This window comes from Curcuma longa, chromosome 11, assembly GCF_044706935.1.
Source record: "Curcuma longa cultivar G26 ecotype Majalengka, Jawa Barat chromosome 11, ITB_CL_G26_1.1, whole genome shotgun sequence".
Classification (NCBI taxonomy): domain Eukaryota; kingdom Viridiplantae; phylum Streptophyta; class Magnoliopsida; order Zingiberales; family Zingiberaceae; genus Curcuma; species Curcuma longa.
Window position 1 is genome coordinate 6,298,183 of NC_133871.1, and position 18,291 is coordinate 6,316,473.

The window sequence follows — 18,291 nt, forward strand, 5'->3', positions numbered from 1 at the left end:
AAAAATATACATACATGTATCAGTAAACTACATGCATGGAAGGAAAATTTTAATCAAACCACTGCCACTGATGAAAAACATCATTCTAGCGAAATTTATTTCTGGGGTTCAATTTAATAAAGCTGCTACAAGGAACACATGTTCTTCCAAAATTTTGACAGGGTTACTGAGCCTGTTCGTTGTCCATAAGTTTCAAGACCAACAACTCTGCACCTTTATTTACTGCAGTACAAGACCCGTGAACTGGGTTAATACATCTGCAACATGTAATATTCTCCATTGTTTCCACATTGAAAATCACCTAATAGTTAGACAAGCCACCCTCATCTTTATAGATAAAATAGAATTAAAATGGGGTAAGGTGTATCATCGCATATGTAGCTCTAAGCAGCAGCACTTCGTTGTTCTTCCAGTTGCGTCCATTCAGTTGGCCACCAGTCAGGCTTAATGATCTTAACTCTCACTTCTTCCTTGTCTTTGATGCATAGATTAGATGACTGCTTGAGGGCCTCCTCTAGTCTCACCAAGCCCAGACCGTGACATCCAAGAGCAGCCGTCACAGCCCCGACTTTTTTATTGGATTCGCCATCTTTTATTTCTGAATTTGAAGGCACTGCCTGCTGTAGGTCTGATGGCAGGCAAAAGAAGTGTAAACATCATGAACCAGAGAAGTCAATTAAGAATGACTTCTCCTGATTAATGATAATTTAATCATGAACCAAGCTAGATAGAAAGTAAAACCTTCTCCTTTGTCATTGAGAAACTTGAGTGGAAACAATCGCTTGCGAATGACACCTCGATGATGTGTCCGAGCAACAAGTTCCTGCCCAACATAGCATCCTTTATCGAAGGAGATAGCATTCAATCCCACAAGATTGTATTCCAGAGGTACTGCCTCGCCTATTGAAAAATAGAAGAACCCAAGAGTAATTATCTGAATTGGTTCTGACTATCCACATCCACATTATAAGAGAAATTATGTAAAATTGCACTTTGATATAATATGTTGATAAATCATATCAATAACAATAGATAGCCAAAGAAGAAACCACACATCAGAAATTTGTTCGCGCTTTAAAACATATTAAATGGCATAGGAGGATTTATATAGCCGACCTCACTTAGTTGAATAAAGACTTGGTTGTTATTGTTGTTTAAAACATATTATTTTTAGCATCTTCAACTAAATGTTTACATCTGCTAGTTAGAAACCAAGTGATTAATTGCATCCCTCACGCTAGTGTAATTGGTCATTAGTACCCATTCACCAATAAGCCTTAGTTTTTAATTTTATGTTAGTTGAACAAGACCATGACTAGTATGGAAGCAACCTACTATAAAACTTTTATGGCCCACTTCTGATTGGGGTTTGATCAGATTGGGGATAGAATGATCCTTGGTGGAGTACAAGCCAATCTGAGTTGTGCTGAGATCTCAGTTGACTTCTCATTTCAGGATGAACAAAAACTCAGACACTTAATTCACATCCACTTTTCTATGGCTTGTCCATGAATGTGATCCACCTTTAGTAACCCTATACAAAATTATTAACTGAGCAGGCTTTTGAATCTTCCTTGTCAAAATCACTGAGGCACATGAAAACAACATAAAAACTACAAGGTATCAGTTTTCCATTTAATCTTTCATCAAATAGTTACAACTTTGTTGTGTAGGCTTTAAATGTTTTATAAATAGAAATATGATACTATGCAAATTTCAGTTCTCAGCACAAAACAATTTTGTAACCAAAACATTAAACTTTCTAAACTGAGAATTCTATGCTAACTTTAAGTAGCAAGCATGAAGATAAGGATGAAATACTGATACAACTCGAAAGTGACACGTCTATCACTACTACATTGTTGTAAACCCAGGACCATCTTATTAGTTGCTTTTAGTATTTTTTTTATTCGTTCAGTTGTTTCAAGTTTAGCTCTTGTAAGTTACACTTCATGACCTCATGGGAAGTATTGCTTCCTGTCTACAGGGTTTTGTAGTAGGACAGAAGTATAATTTAGTGTCTTTATATGCAAATTCCATTCAAAAAATATTTGTAGTCCTAGAACAAGCTGTACGACAACACAGAAACACACAAATGTCTAAATGTGGTACTTACGTGTGTCTAGGCAAGTGAATAATCCACAAAATATATTATTGCTAGTGTGAAGCGTCAATATTCTGTGCAAATAGAACAAGCTTGATAACAAGGTGGATTCTATAGTAAAGCTCATTAACAGAAAAATAATCCAAAGTTCTCTCTATCCAAGGATAGATCTTGACAAGTGAAGACAATGTAGTAACAAAGCATCCCTAAAGTGGTTAATCTTGTATTTGTATTGATTTTAAGTTTCTATATTGCATAAACATCAACCTCATGTCCTAGCAAACAAAAATTTGTAATTTTGCAGTCCAACCTTTTGGAATCTCAGATGAACCTTCCGGAATTCCTTTCTGATATCTCCATATAAGATAATGCTGTTCACCAACTTCCTTATCAGCCTCAACCAGAGGTGCTGCACAAAAATCATAGAATAAAAGTTTTAATAAATGATTTCATCTTTATTTGTAATGGCATATCATACAACTAAAAGGAGGAAAATATATCATTCAGCATCCTCACGGATTGAATTAGAAGGAAAAATTCCTCTAAATCCAAGACAGTCCAATCTAGGATCCTTGAACCATTGCCAACCAACATCATTTCCTTGTGTAGAAGATATCGCAGCGTGATCAATCCCTTTTCCCCAGCCAACTGATGCAGCTTCAGGTTCTTGTGCTGATGGCACTTTGGTTAAGTGGTTACTGCCAAATTGTTGCCAACAAGAGTATTCCTTAGCCACATTATCTATCTCAACCTTTGATCTCAAGCGATACCTACAATGACAAAAGAATCATTTGCAAACTACTATGTTTAGAGTGCCATCATTAGATTAACTAAAAATGTTGTTGTCTTTACCATTAAAGGGTTACTAGATTTCTATAAACAAATCATTTGTTCCTTTACATTAGATAATGAGCAAGAGTCAAAGCTGAAGAATAACTCCTTTTACTAACCTCCCTCTAACAAAATAGTCAATTATCTGCCATTTCTCATTTCCAAGGTCAGTGGGAAACTCTAGACTATTCACTAAGATAAACTCTATTAGGCCAATAAATAGCATCTAGAATACCAATAACTAGAAAAGCATGGTGAAGAAATTTGACATCGTAAATCAATGCAATGAGGTTTACTACCGATTGGCAGCTGACAATCTAGTTACATCCAATGTTCCGTAACTAGTTTAAATATCATCCAACTAAAGAACATAGAACACAGAATGATATCATTGTTCACATGTAATTTGTCACTTTGATAAAATAAAACCAACACATTTGACCACAAGATACTATTCTCTTCAACACTATCATATATTAGTGAACAAACATCTGTATAACCAAGCCATTTTTTACCCATGGAAAGACCTTGTCATTTGTAGAGCTAGTATTTAATCAGGGGAGGCTATCCAGAAAAACATTATCAGGAATCTGATTATACAAACCACTACTTAACATGATGAAGGTTGCAAAATTTCAACTTTTGTACTAAACAAAGCCAGAAATTTAAATTACCGCACCAACAGCATAACTGCAGCTACTACATCACATTCAAAACTTGATTCGAGAAGAATTTTTTACTTTTGAAACTCAATTCCAATCTCTCAATGAGATAGAAAAACAGATAAGATAGGGATGCCAAATTCTTACTTCTTGAAGCAATCGAGAAGTTCATCCAAGAAGGCAGAATCGACATCGGCCATCAAAGTGAACGGCTCTCCCGAATCGTCCGACCCAGGTCCCGATCCGGTCTGATTGAGCTTCTCATCCGCCCGTGGAGGACGGTAAAGAAAGAGATCGTACAAGAATCTACCCTGGGGGGTGAGCAGCGCGGCATAGAGCGGCGGCGGGGAACGGAAGTCGAGATTCTGAGTTGGGATATACGAATCCGAAGTGTCGCTGCTGCTGCCTCCGGAGCCGGGAGGATCTGCGGCTCCCAGACGGCGGACGTCGTTGGTGAGGAGGCCCTGGAGGAACTTAAGCGTGTCGGGGCCCCGGAAGCGGACGACGGAGCGGGATTCGAGACGGCACGCCAAGGGACCGGACTCGTCCAGGCCGCCTCCCGGCGGGGGCCGCGCGTGGAAGCGCCGGCGGAAGGAGGTGGAGAGGGCAGTGCGGAGATGCGCGGGGCCGCGGAGGGGAGACATCTCAATCCGTTACCGATTCCGCTCGTCTCCTCGCTCCTCGTTGTTGACCAGGTTTTGGAAAAGCGACGGCAGAGGTGGCGGCGGCGGAAGAGACGCGTGTTGAGAGGGAGGGAGACGTGGCGGCCGGCGAGTTCCGGCTGCATTCGCTCCGTCTTATCGCGGGTTGCTCCCCGCCCTCTCCGGAACGGTCGGGGCTTGCGGCGTGACCCGTTAGTGTGGATCCGGATCCATCATCTCCATTATGGGCTGGGCTATGGCCCAAATAATAGAAGGCTACCCTTAGCGGATCATTGCCAATCTTCTGACCCACCACCATATATAAATGCAAACGTGGCGCATTATCAGTGGCCAACATGGACGGTCCACCCGCCGGTTGGCTTCTGTTAAAAAGGTACTGTCATGGGGTCCACGTGCATTGAAAGCGCCAAGCCGCCGACCAAATCCAGATAATTACGATCTTATTTGCCTTTTAATCCAACTTATTTTTCTAAATATAGTTCGTCTGTGTCATCCAATTAAAATTGGCCATTTATAATTGGAAATATCCAGAAGATACCTTTTTTTATCATTATTATCATCGAAGGATACCATATTCTTTAAACTATTTTTATTGTGTTTTAAAATGATTTTAATTAGGTTGAAATAGTTTTTAATTAATTTTAAATAATTTAATAAAATATTTTGATATAGTAATACTTTATATGTAATAATTTTTATTAAGTTAAAATAATTTATTTTATGTTCAATTGTTATGGCTACAATTGTTATAATATTATACAAAATAAGATTATTTTTAGGAAAAATAAAATAAAATGAGGTGCCTTTTTGTTAAATGTTTAGGGGCAAAGTGAATATTCTTAAAAGAATTATTAATAGTGGCCGCGTGCTTTCAATGGTGGCTTGCTTTTGCCTGGCGGAGGAAAGGAAAAGGAACGGCGAGGAGGTAAAGGAGCGGCGCAAAGGTTGTTAGGTTTAGGCCTTCGATTTTCGTCGCAGTCGAAGCGAGAAGGGGAAGAATCGACGACGCGTGCCGTAGCGATGGAATCGGTTGGGGTGCTAACGGAGGCGGCGTACAAGAAACCGCCGGTGGCCGAGACAGAGGAAGAGGAGGTTGAACAAGAGAGGGAGATGCACGCGGTGCTGGATTTCGACATGCTTTGTGCCACCGTCGCGCTCCAGACGCATGGGTTCTCCGCGGGGAGGACGCGCTGGAAAGAGTCGGTGGCGGAAGAGGCCGACGAGGAAGGCGTGGAGTTTAGCGGCGTGCAGAGGATGTGGGAGGGCGACGTCATGGATTGCTTCGACGACCGGCGAATCGCCATCGAGGCCGCATGGTTAGCCCTTGTTCTTCAAGCTGTCCTTCCCCAAAAGGATATTTTGTTAGGACTTCAATTTTCTATTCATTGGTTAGAAAAAAAACTACTTTTATTTTCTATGTTTGGTATTCTACGTATTATTTTTTGATATATTTTACTTTTTCTTATTACATGTTTGTCTCATCGTTCACTATTTTGGTGGAAAACATGTTTTGCAGTTTCCCATGTTATAGATTTGGGAAGAACATGCAGAGGGTCAACTTAGGGCCTTTCTTTCTTCAGGTGGGATTTTTTTCCCCTCTGTTTATCTCAAGTTCTCTACATTTTTGATAAATCCTTTCAATTTGTGTAAATAGAGATAGAAATAGTTAGCCTTATGTAGTGTGTGTAGGCAAAAGGAAAACTAACCCATATGTAGTTACATCTAGGGAACTAGTAATCAGGTGAAGATGCTCACCCCAAGCACCCCTCAATGCCGGTCCCACAGCGATTTGAAGGGAGTAAATCATGGTGACCAAGCGACCTCTTTAGGTAGGAGGGATTTTATTCCCTAAGGAATTGTTTCCCTGAGGATTCGATCCCTGCTTTCATATGATAATCTACCACCAGAGTACCAACTTGGCTATGCCCGTAGAGGCTAGTGAATTAGTAATCAGACATATACTGATGGAGGATAAATAATATAGAGCTAGTTGCCTAAACGATCATACTAACTATTTGAACATCAAGTAGGTCACAGAGACCTTTGAATATACCTACTCAGTGAAGAGACACATCAGACAACTAAAATTGGCTCAATATGATCTAGTTCGTGAAAGAGATTTGATTTCAGGAAGATTATCTCATGCATTGCACTTATAAATATAGTGAATTAGAGACTCTTCGGAAATGATCACTTTTCTTATCTCCTTTCCAATGCTACATTGAGCTAACAATTTGCCAATGAGTTCATGACTTAGTTCTTTTGTTCATGATATCTAGATTGATTTACGAGACATAGATAGTGCTATCCTCTCATCATTTTATGTTTCTTGATCTTTAACTTAACCAAACAAGTTTAATATCTCATATTGACTTATTTGAGCATGACTACACATTTTAATAGTCTTACTTAATCAAGAGACCCATAAACATCACTTCCGTCATATGGAAGGGACAAATTCCATCTACATCACTTACATCCCTCCGCATAACTTATTGCATACCGAGTGAATGACTTTATAATCACCTGTGTTACATGTGATGTTTGTTGATACTAAAGTACACAACTTCTTATGTAGGGAACCGTAGTGACTTTAAATTAGAGGACTATTTATACTAATAGTCACTATGAGAATGTTTATGATATTCATATAACAATACATGAAATATTTTCATGGCGGATCAATACAGTATATTTTCTCTAATATATATTCATGTGTTAATTTGATATCTCATATCCATGACTTATGAGATTAAATTATCAGTTAACCTATATATTAGTCTCAATCCATTAATATTGTCATTGTATATTAATACTTGACTTAGGATAATTAAGAGTAATATTTTATATATATCTATAGTCTCTCACAATCAATTCAAATAATTAATATGTTATAGAACAGAACTTACCACTCTAGGACATTATTATATTTATTCTAATTTACACAGATTTCAAAGTAGATATAATAAACACACCATGTTGTCTTTTATTAAAATATGATATGAAAATCTCAAATCATTCATCTTATAATTGCCTCTTAGGATTGACACTAACAGAAATGACAAGAAGCATAATGATGCTCATTCAACGAGTAGGATGAAAATTATGTGGACTACTCGGTATAATTATTGTTCTATTATGGTAATATTTTTTATTGTTTGGCACAGTTTTTAACTTTAATAAAATGCCCTTACTCTATCTCTAACTTGATCTGAGGTTGCTGACTCAGGCATGGAAGCTCTACTCCATAGATTGTTATAGTAGTCAAACATCAAAAGTTCTTTTTGACAGATGGTCTCATGAGGCGAAATTTTTCATCAATAAGTCTTAGTTCAGTACGCTATATGATTCTGGAAGTTAGATTGTGTAGTTGTGTGTGGACGCATGCAGCTCAAATTTATTTAGCTGTTCGTTCTGTTCTTTGTTTCACACAATCAATTTTTATAGCATACCAAAGTTGTGCTTTCTAGACCTGTTATGTTGCACAAACTGTCTTTCGACTTCCTGTAAACTATATGGAGTTCAATTAATTATCACTTTTACTTTTAAGAGATGTAAACTCAATGACCAGATTACTGCTGCACATAGTGTTTTTGAAAAGTAATCTCTGTAGTTGCATCATTTTCTCTCTAGCACAGTTTTTGATGATTTTTTTTTTTTGAGTGCAGGCTGCGGTGCATTGTATCTTTATATTAGTTGCATTGGTCAATTTCATTGCATTTGGTATTACCAACCAGCGTATCTATGTATTTATGGGAATCACTTCTACCATCTCGGCAGGGCTGTACTTGAGTTACTTTCGTATTAAGATAAAGAGGCAATTTAACATAAGAGTAAGCATCTGTTTCAGATCTCATTACTGTCAATATCTTTGTCGAATTGCTGTTCACATTTGATCCATCTTAAGCTTTTTTTTTCCTTTTTATTTTTCACGGCAAAAGGAAGGAACATTGCTACTTAAATTATCAGTGTGCAAATTCTTCTGGAATTAGGCTTAAACAGTGTAACTGATCTGTAAGACTATAACATGGAGTGGGATAACAGTTTCAAGTTAAATCCTTTACCATCCCTGCCATTGTAATCTAGTTTTATATTCTTCAGGGTTTTTCATTTGTTAAACCACTCTAAAAGCATTGCTAATGAAGCTCGATATCTTTCAAGTTGCATAAGTCGAATTAATGCCAATTTTCTTTTTGCGCAGGGAAGTGATTCTCTAGATGATTGTGTCAACCATCTCATCTGCCCCTGTTGTACATTGTCCCAGGTTATCAGTAGATCCCTTGAAAGAATACTCATCCATATCATACTCTCGAGATCCCTATCAGTTTCTAACATGCTGCTCCATTTCTCGAACTTACTAGGAATCAAGAACGTTGGAAATGAACAATGTTCAGAATGGTGTATGGCACGGTAGAGGCGACACATTATGCTTAGTGAGCAGCAGTGAAGGAAGCAAGGCATTCCCAAGTATCTCGAAGCCGCCTCTCTTTACAACCAAATCTCCAGCTCATTGCAGCATGGAGAGGGCATCGGCCGGCAGCCAGCATTCGTGGAACACTGACACAAGCCAAATCGAACAACTAGTCCCGCCCGACCAACTCAGTCAGAATGGTTGAAGTACAAGCTAGCTGCTGTGTATGATCTTACTAGTGCTACCTCACAAAGTGATCAGCAATGGAACAGGTGAATCATTCTTTTCGACTCAGATGAGTTCTAGAACCAACTTGCCTATGTCGAGTATCTGAAAGAGGGGTGTATGGATCAAATTCTCGAACACGGGAGAACAAAGAAGCAGCTTGTCAATGTTGTTTCATCGACGATATTGCAGGAAAGTGTAAATGCTTAATTGTAGTGATTTGTTGAGGTTCCTCCCGTCTTCAAAACGATTCCAGGCTTTATTGATTAAATTTTAAATAAGATGAATATTTTAAAAGTCTATTTTTTGAATGTGTATAAATTTTTATTTTAAATTTAGGGAAATTATCTATTTCTGAAAAAGTCCGGAATAAAGAAAACTTAGTGACCTTGCGTATGTTTGGGGTCTGAGTGTGGTTCTGAGTGGGTCCATGTCGGTCGGCGAATGAAACGTCGACATGTCTGAGTGGGTAGGCGAGAGCGAGTGGTGGTAGGTATCGCGCTTTTGTACAGCTTGATTTCTTTGTCGCCGTCCGAGTCTGTTTTTTCGCGGTGTGTTCGGTGAGGATGACGGGGAGCGAGAGAGTGCCATGGAAGAAACGACGCCGGAGTGGATCCGGATCGACGGGGTAGAATCGTGGGCGAGATTGGAGGCTGACGGGACGCTTCTCTGGGGCGCTGGAGCTGGCGAGCGCCGGCTGCGCTTGGAGTCGGATGTCCTCGGTTTGGCGACCGGTGGGCCCTGGATCACGGTTAGGGCATTCGAAGGGACGAGTGAGGGCGGGTGCTGCGGTGTGGTCGGTGGGGCCGGCGGGCGGAGGAGGGCGAGGAGGGACTACGTGCTTCAGATGGCCGACGAGGCGGCGGCCAGGCGGTGGAGCGATCGGATAAATGAATTTTTGGTATCTCTCGGTAAGGCTTGCCGATATTGATCTCGATGATTTAAAAGAAGGTTACTTAAACAACAATTCATTTGATCACAAATTTATTGAAAAAAAAAAGTTTTCTTATCACAATTATATATATACGTTTCTATCAAATCATGTCATTGTGATTGAAATCAGAATTGGTAATTGGGCATTTTTCTTTTCTTTATGATGGTGTAAAAGGCCAATGTAACGTGTTCTTCTCTTATGTTTATAGTCGCGATTATTTAGACAATGAATTGACATTATGTGTTCTCTTTCTGTTTGCCTTATGTTCACCTGAAGTTTGCCAGCATTAAGATTGGCGCTGTTTGGCTTCCTTTCCTATAGTGTCTGAAACCATTAATGCGTGCCCTTGTACTTCCCAAGTATGGAAAAGGTACAAGGGAAAAGGTCAGTGGATAACGAAGGAAAAAATAAATGGACACTATTGACAGCATGTAAATGCGTGGCCCAGTCACCTGAATTGATGTTAATATTTGATAGTGATGTTTTTGTTGTCCTAGGCCTAGCTAAGCCCAGTTGGACCGTAGGTTGCTGCCCAAAATTGATTCAAAACTCAAGCTATAATTCTTCTTTTAGAACCTGTATGGTTGTGGCAGATATTTAGGATTTAGAATGCAAATGAGAAAGCTTTTCTTCTTGCAAGTACTTTGTTGAGGCTAGGGAGCCTTGAGGTGAATATTCATCATAAAATATTTCTCAATTGGCAAGCAAGGAGAGTTCTGGGAAGTGCATAAACACTTGGCATTTACACATCTGGTGTCGGCCTTTCCATTATGTATTCATCCTTATCTGTCTGAAAGCTAACATTTCATGTGGATTATTTGTAAATTGCACTAGGACACGGTGATGCCCTTCTGATCATGTATTTTACTTGTGATTGGTGCTGGTTCTATGTTCAATTAAGAGGTCAAATCTAAACCGTGAATAAGGTGTTTGGTACATTCTGTTACTTGCAAAATAAAGACTACTTGTTGGAGGGCTTTATGAGTTATGACAGATTGTGCTTTCACATTCAAGCCAGTCTCAGCATCTATTGTTCTAGACTTAATCATTGAGCAGATTGAGTGGTGTTTTAAAATTAATAAATTTTAAAACTAAAATTTATTAATTTGCAGCAAAGTTTTCTTCTTTTTATTTTTTGAGTGAGAATGTTTCTCAACTGTTATCAAATGATTCATAATAATGTTGTGCTTATATACTTAGAGGCTGAGTTGGTTGATTTACTTCAGCATTCATCTTCTAGTTAGTCTGCTCCCATGTTTTAGTACATCACTGCTAATTGAAACTTATCTCACTGAACAGGAAGGCCAAAGAAACTGTGTGTTGTTTTAAACCCGTTCTCTGGCAAGAAATCTGCAAGAAAGATATTCCAGGATGAGATTAAGCCACTTCTTGAAGCTGCTGGTGTCCTTTTTGACTTAAGAGGTTGGTACTCAACTTATTCTCAAAGTAAGTTGTTTCTAGCAGTTGACTTGTTGAAGTCTGCCTTTGCACAGAAACTGAGCGCCAGAATCATGCTTACGAAATTGCATATAAGTTGGACATTTTACAATATGATGGCATTGTTTGTGTCAGTGGTGATGGTATCCTGGTGGAGGTTAGTTATTTATCTTGTGTCTTAAGGCCAATAATATTTTGGTGATATTTAAATTTGGAAGTAGAACGTATTCGTCTAAGCCTCCAGTCCAGACAGTGGAAATCCAGACAATGGAAACTAAATTTGAATGCATCAGGATTTTTTGAACGATTTAGTTCTCATTGAATTAGTGGGATAAAGGCTTTGTTGTTGTTGTTAGTTCTCATTGAATTGGTACGGACTCTAATTTTCTGCAAGCACTAAGAAACAGTGGTGTGTCATTTTCTTATGGAATAAATACTAAAAAAAATAGAGTAAGCATAAATATATGGCCAATGGATTATTTAAAACTCAGTTGACTAAGTTTATAAACTTTTAATAGGGAACAGAAAGGTTACTAGTCTCGGTAATCAATGGTCCATTGGAGAAGATAGCTTTTACTCTGATCTCTACTTAAATTAGCATGGTAGGCTTCCTTATTTAGTGTTGTTCTCCATACAAATTTTGTACATAAAAGGTCTGTGGGATTATATTTCATTCTTCTTGCATTTTTTTTCCTTTGAAAGGAACGAAAGCTCAAAGCCTTCTATTTGCATAGTCAAAAAAGTTATTTTGCATCAATTGATGTGGCTGTTGAATACTGGTGCTATCCCAATTACCTTTCTTTATTTGGTCCTGTAATCCATCTTTTTTTGTGAATGCTTTATAAGTTTATGACTTCCATGGGTTATTTTGATGTTTGTACATCTGAAGTTTGGAATGTTCGTAAAACTCAGAAACTCATGTGGGCTTCATGTTTTCTGATCTCTGACCAGTTCTTGTTTTTTTCTCTTTTTGTGGTTATGGTTACTCAATCACATCTATTTTCAATTTGGCTAAATAAGAAACACACCACACCATAAAATATTTTTCCTATTGTTTTTTATCAATGCAAGCCCCGTTAGGATCAAACATTTGTTACTGGAATTCTTTGGTTTGGGCTCACACTTGATGTGACTTGTGAACACCAACTCCTAATGTTCATAGTTGTTTTGTGGAAGATTTTTTTAATATTCAGCAAGGATTTATTTCTCACTCTGTACTAGCTCATATAGATGTACAGATATGCAATATCGAACTTTTATATCTTTTTCTGATTTTTTTAAATTTCATTTTCTAATCTTAAAAATATTTGCTTATTTCTTTATTGTCTTATGAATAGATTATTAATGGTTTGCTCAATAGAAAAGACTGGGGTACTGCAATTAAGGTACCTCTTGGGGTAATTCCTGCAGGTATGCATAAAGCATTTATTTCTTCCTTGAGCTTGCATCTTTTAATGCCCACCAAGTATTATTTTTTTTTTTTTTGCTGAGATGACAGTTTCTCTGGCTGAATCAGTAAAACATAAATTTTGTTCAAATCACACATCACAATATACCATGCCTTCTAATACCCTTAAGGGGTTTATCTAAAAGATTTGCAATATAACTAGGACCACATTTTAAATACCACACATGAGTCACTGGACATGCAAGTTTTATGTATTCCATTTGATCTTCGTATCTGAGAATCAACAAATTCCACCCCACATTGTTCATAAAATGTTGGGTCTTCTTTTTCAGCTCCAATCAAGCACAAATTCCACTATTTATGGGTCCAGAGGTTCTCTAGCATACTATTGCAAACAAGAAGCACATCTTATGAACATTAGAGATTGAGTTTGCATATATGTATTTGCAGATAGAATTCTTTGTTAATCTCTACTGACAGTGTTGCTAAATGCAGAATTTGTCCTGAATGCTAGCGAGAATGCATGACACCAAAATTTTAAGTTAATAAATAAATCCCCTTTCTATTCTCTGTATGAGATCAAAATTTCTCAGTGTTACATAGATAGTTATTCTTGTTTGCTTCATCAATTTCTGCGTGAGAGTTCAATTTGGTGTTGCGTCACTGCCATAACTCATGCTCGTACTTGATGGATTTGCATTCGATCTCCATCAATGATTATATGAAAATTTTGCAGATCCTTGGTGTATTTTTGACCTTGTAAAAATATAATAAACTTGTATGTGCATGTTGAAAAAAGTATGGACTAAAATTCACAACTGGATATGTTGCAAACTTTGAAGCATGAACCTGTATCTCAGAAGAATATGATAATACATGGACTAGAGTAGTTCAACTTGTACATCTCTTATTGAATATGTAACTTAGTTCATAACCTGAAGATTCTAATACAACCAATTGAGATCAACATCATTATGCTCATCATGTATATGACGATTCAGAAGGTTTTGTTGATTTTTCCACACTTTAGGTACAGGAAATGGCATGGCTAAATCAGTACTGGATTCAGCTGATGACTTGTGCACGGTCTCTAATGCTACATTTACAATAATAAGAGGTCATGCATTGCTCATAACCTTATTTTGTTTCCTAAAATTCTGTTCCTTCTTCAAATGTGTTGCCACCTATATCAGCATCAGGATGACATCACATTTTCCATTCTCTAGTTTCTGTACAGGTCGCAGACGTGCTTTGGATGTTGCTACTATCTTACAAAATGAAAAGAAGTTTTTCAATGTTTTGTCACTAACTTGGGGTATGGAGAAAGCCTGAAAGCTGTTTTCTTTGCTCTCTAAATAAACAATTCAAGGCTTAGCCGTTCCACACCATTTGACTATACTCGCCTTTAGAAATTATGTGAACATATGTATTCATATCTGAAAAAGAAATTAATTATTCTACAGGCTTAGTTGCCGATATTGATATTGAGTCTGAGAGGTATCGGTGGATGGGAAGTGCTCGGATGGATTTATATGTATGTCACTTAGCAATAACTTTCTAATTTCCAGTTGATTTTTTTTTCATTAAATGTTCAGTCACTTCAATGGTAGCATATTCGACAGAATACATCTGCAAATGCATCTAATGAGGTGGCAACCTTTAGGTCTTTAGCATATTATAATTTATAAGTATCTGTGATTTGACTATTTCAAATGATCCTTTGTTATACAAGTGTTGCAGTTAACTTTCTAAGTGGACATGGTACCTTCTCATAAAACATTTCGTCTGAATCCTTTCTATCAATATTCTAGGTGTTTTTCTAAACCAATCTGCTTTATTACTGTCAACTATCGAATATGGCTACCATGGTCTCAAGTGAGCTCATGTTCATGATGAAACTAATTCACAAGCTGATCATCTTGATATTGTTTACCCTGCCAAGAAATAGGTTACCTAGTGATATGGTTTTTCCAGCTTTTGTACAGAAAATCTCACACAGGATCATGCATTGCACCATTACATTAAATAAATAGTTTGACCAAAAAACTATTGGTTGTCATGTATTTTCTTGTATTGGCTACACTGATTTTCCTCTGTGCCGTCAAGTTTATTACAACTAAGAGGTAAGCACTTAAATTGTCACACAACTTTCTCTTTATTCCCAAGTCAATTTTAGATTCTAACATAAATTATTGCGTCTTGCTCCATTTGTGTTTATGTAGAGACTAAAAAAGAGCTAAGCATTCATTCTTTTCTTTTTGTTTACATAATTTACCGGTAGGAGTTTGGACTAATTAGATTAGCTTCCTTCTTTGATGTAAAATTATTCCATAAAATGTGAGAACCTTAAATCTTTTAAATATTGTTTAAGTTAACGATGCAACATGTATTGGTAATGCTGCAACACGAGGATGCCCTAATACCAGGTTGCAACACCAAACTAAATCAAACTCATGGGGAGAATTGATATCAAAATTAATGAAACACGGGGATAACTATATCACATAGAGAAGAAATGATCTGACACAAAGATCAAATGAATAATTTGACTAAAAACTACACCTGCTTTACAGACTTCAACCCTAACAAAGTAGAGCAAATGAAAACTAGTTGACACACTAAGATAAACAATTACAAACTTTGGAATTAGCTTTAAGAGTTATTCTCCTAAATAGAACCTACCAAAATAATTAACAATGTTAAAACTTTTGTGAATTAACTTCTTGTTGCATTAGGTAATTCTTAACCTTGTTTTCCTGGGTTGTTAGAAATACCTCACACTTCAAAAACCGCATTGGAAATGACATCATGGTTTGTAATTGGAAGCATTATACAGATGAATCAACATCTATAACAAATGAAATGTGAAAAGAATTGGCTGAATGCTCATTTCCTATAGTGAAAAAATTAACAGCAAAAGTTGTGCCCTCAGCATCCTGTTATATATTTATAATCAAGTATATATGTTTCTCACAGGCTCTTTTCCGAGTTCTGAACTTGCGGAAATATAATGGGCATATCCATTTTATTCCTGCACCTGGATTTGAAGCATATGGCGATCCAGTAATTCATGTTGATGACTGTAAGTGTGACATTTTACTGTCTAGATGGGGCAAAGGAGGTAACGATAGCACAGAGCAACATAAATATATGGGCCCAGAGGTAGCTATGGAGAGAATGGAATGGAGGTCTATTGATGGGCCATTTATTTCAGTTTTGGTCCACAATGTTCCTTTTTCTACTGAAGATTATATGCCAGCACCCAAGGCAGAGGTAGTTTCTTATTATAGTAATATTAATATTTGTCTATGTTTCCTGGTGTTGAATAATGAGTCATCAAGAAGTGTCAATTTCATGTGTTTGCTTTAGTGACGTATAGAATTAACAGTCTTCTTTTACTTGTGATCACTTTGGTGAGAGCATGTACTAAACAATTTATGAGTTGGTAAAAAATAAACTTGGAACAATTTGTCAAATGACATCATTATTTCTACTTATGTTTATTATTTTATATCTTTTGTACTTTGTTGACTGGTTTAATGTCTCAATGCGTAATACATGTATCATTTTGACCATCTAATTGCCGCTGCAACTAATGCTTTTTTGCTTTCGATACAGTTCGCAGATGGCTACTTGGATGTAGTCATAGTTAAGGATTCTCCGAAATCACGACTTCTAGAAATGATGCTAACAATGAGCGATGGAAGTTACATTAAGTCACCATACATATTGTATTTCAAGGTACGCCATGTGTTTTTTTACAACCTTTAAGTAAGCTCTCTAGTTTCTAAAGTAGGAAAATTGGTGATTCCTTCTGGAGTTCTCTTGTTTTCATGATGGTACATATGGTATTAGTTCTGGTAAAAGAACATTTTCTTTTCTTGAAAGAGTTATACCCTATTTGATTGCACTACTTTCAACCACTTTCAACTTTTCATTTTCTTGAAAATAAAAAAGAGTATCGGAAATGTGTTTGCTAAGTTTGGTAAATTAATTTCTACAAAAAGAGATCCTGAAATTGAAATTAATATAATATTTTCTAATAGTAACTAGTTTATATGATTTCATCAATTTGATATTAATATTATTTTAATTATATTGTGTTATAGTATTACTTATAAATTTAAAAATGTTATAATATTATAATATATGATATTAATTATGACATACTATAACAATGTTTATTATTATCTCCATGAATATTAGTTATAGTATTACTTATAAATTTAAAAATGTTATAATATTAATATGCTAATTATATTATAATATATGATATTAGTTATGACATACTATAACAATGTTTATTATTATCTCCATGAATATTAGTTAATTGTAGCTTACTAAACATGATTTCAAAATTTCAGATCATTAAAAAAGGGGAAATCATTTTTCACTTTTCACATTCTTTATTTAAGATAATGAAAATTTAAAATATTATGGCGAATCAAATAGGCTTTTAGGCTCCAGGTATAAAATATAGTAGGTCATTTAGGTTGTGTGGATTACTTCAGACTGCACTTGTCACCTTAGACTGACTTCTGAATCTAATATCATCAATGATGAACACCATATTAGGTCATGGAGGTGAAGGAAATCACGGCCATTTGGCCATGGGATGACTTTGCCTTCCTTTTCGCATATGTTTGAATGGAAGCAAAATTGACCTAAATCCTTTTTGAGGAATCATTTGTGGACTCTCTTCCATCCACAATCTGGCTAATTGATCAAGGGGCATGTGATTGTCTACCTTTTGGCGAAATTAGAATCCCTCCAACCAAATAATCATTGCCTTAGTCATTTATCAGACAAAGAAATGGGTATAAATAAACTTATCGTCTGAGTAGTTATCTACAGATTTCGATAAAGCTTATTCTTAGCTACTACTGTAAGCACAAAGCACAGCTCCATGTAACACAAACCAAATGCAGCTTACAGACCTAAAAAAGGTAACGTAGGTAAGATAACTTGTGAATATGCTTCTCTAATTTTTAAAATCTTATATACGGCATGGCATGAACTATCACAACTTTTGATAAATATGCCTCTGTGTAAATAACTGATCCATTGACTTTATGCAATATTCATATCGTTATTTTGAACAGCTCATCCCTCTGAGTCATGGGATTTCTGGCTGGTCATGAATCTGATTCGACTGAACTCATTTCTCAACTGGATGGAGTTGGCCTCTGGTCCGTTCTAAAGCATTGACTCCTATATGCTGTTTTTTGTAGGTCAAAGCACTTAGGTTACAGCCAGGTAGCCGAGTAGGGCAGCCGACCAAGGGTGGCATCATCGACTCCGACGGAGAGGTCATAGCCGGAGGAGATGAACCAGAGAGTTGCTTGATGGCTTATGGTCCTCCCATTCAGATGACAGTGGACAAGGGCTTGGCAACTATATTCTCTCCTTAAGTAACCATCAGAAGTGAATTGCGAGAAAGAAGATCATACTATTGCCTACAGAGGTTTAGACACTTCGTTCAGGAAAGATTATGATTTATTTTTTTGACAGAATAATTATTTTGCATTTGGTCATAAAATACTTTAGAACGCAACTGCTCCACATCAAGGGATAATACATGAATTGTAGTAATTTCAATTAGCTTTTCGAATTTTAG

The 18,291-nt window shown here is 36.8% G+C and overlaps 3 protein-coding genes across 3 annotated transcripts; 2 read left to right on the forward strand and 1 right to left on the reverse strand.

Moving 5' to 3' along the window:
* Positions 1–190: 190 nt before the first annotated feature.
* On the reverse strand, positions 191–4,354 carry LOC141839941 (putative transferase At4g12130, mitochondrial). Its single transcript, XM_074727805.1, has 5 exons — positions 3,745–4,354; positions 2,621–2,874; positions 2,415–2,513; positions 742–900; positions 191–628 (listed from the first exon to the last, which is right to left on the reverse strand). Exons 1-5 carry the CDS (start codon positions 4,239–4,241, stop codon positions 384–386), a joined length of 1,254 nt encoding a protein of 417 aa, XP_074583906.1. The 5' UTR covers positions 4,242–4,354; the 3' UTR covers positions 191–383.
* An 811-nt stretch (positions 4,355–5,165) lies between these two features.
* On the forward strand, positions 5,166–9,203 carry LOC141839978 (uncharacterized). Its single transcript, XM_074727850.1, has 5 exons — positions 5,166–5,575; positions 5,776–5,839; positions 7,928–8,092; positions 8,461–8,523; positions 8,621–9,203. The coding sequence occupies exons 1-5, from the start codon at positions 5,280–5,282 to the stop codon at positions 8,873–8,875; spliced, it is 843 nt and encodes a 280-aa protein (XP_074583951.1). The 5' UTR covers positions 5,166–5,279; the 3' UTR covers positions 8,876–9,203.
* A 268-nt stretch (positions 9,204–9,471) lies between these two features.
* Positions 9,472–18,285, forward strand: LOC141839979 (sphingosine kinase 1-like). The gene is made up of 10 exons (XM_074727851.1): positions 9,472–9,806; positions 11,129–11,251; positions 11,323–11,423; positions 12,604–12,676; positions 13,705–13,791; positions 13,912–13,989; positions 14,138–14,208; positions 15,651–15,947; positions 16,293–16,415; positions 17,906–18,285. The coding sequence occupies exons 1-10, from the start codon at positions 9,485–9,487 to the stop codon at positions 18,083–18,085; spliced, it is 1,455 nt and encodes a 484-aa protein (XP_074583952.1). The 5' UTR covers positions 9,472–9,484; the 3' UTR covers positions 18,086–18,285.
* The last annotated feature ends 6 nt before the right edge of the window (positions 18,286–18,291 follow it).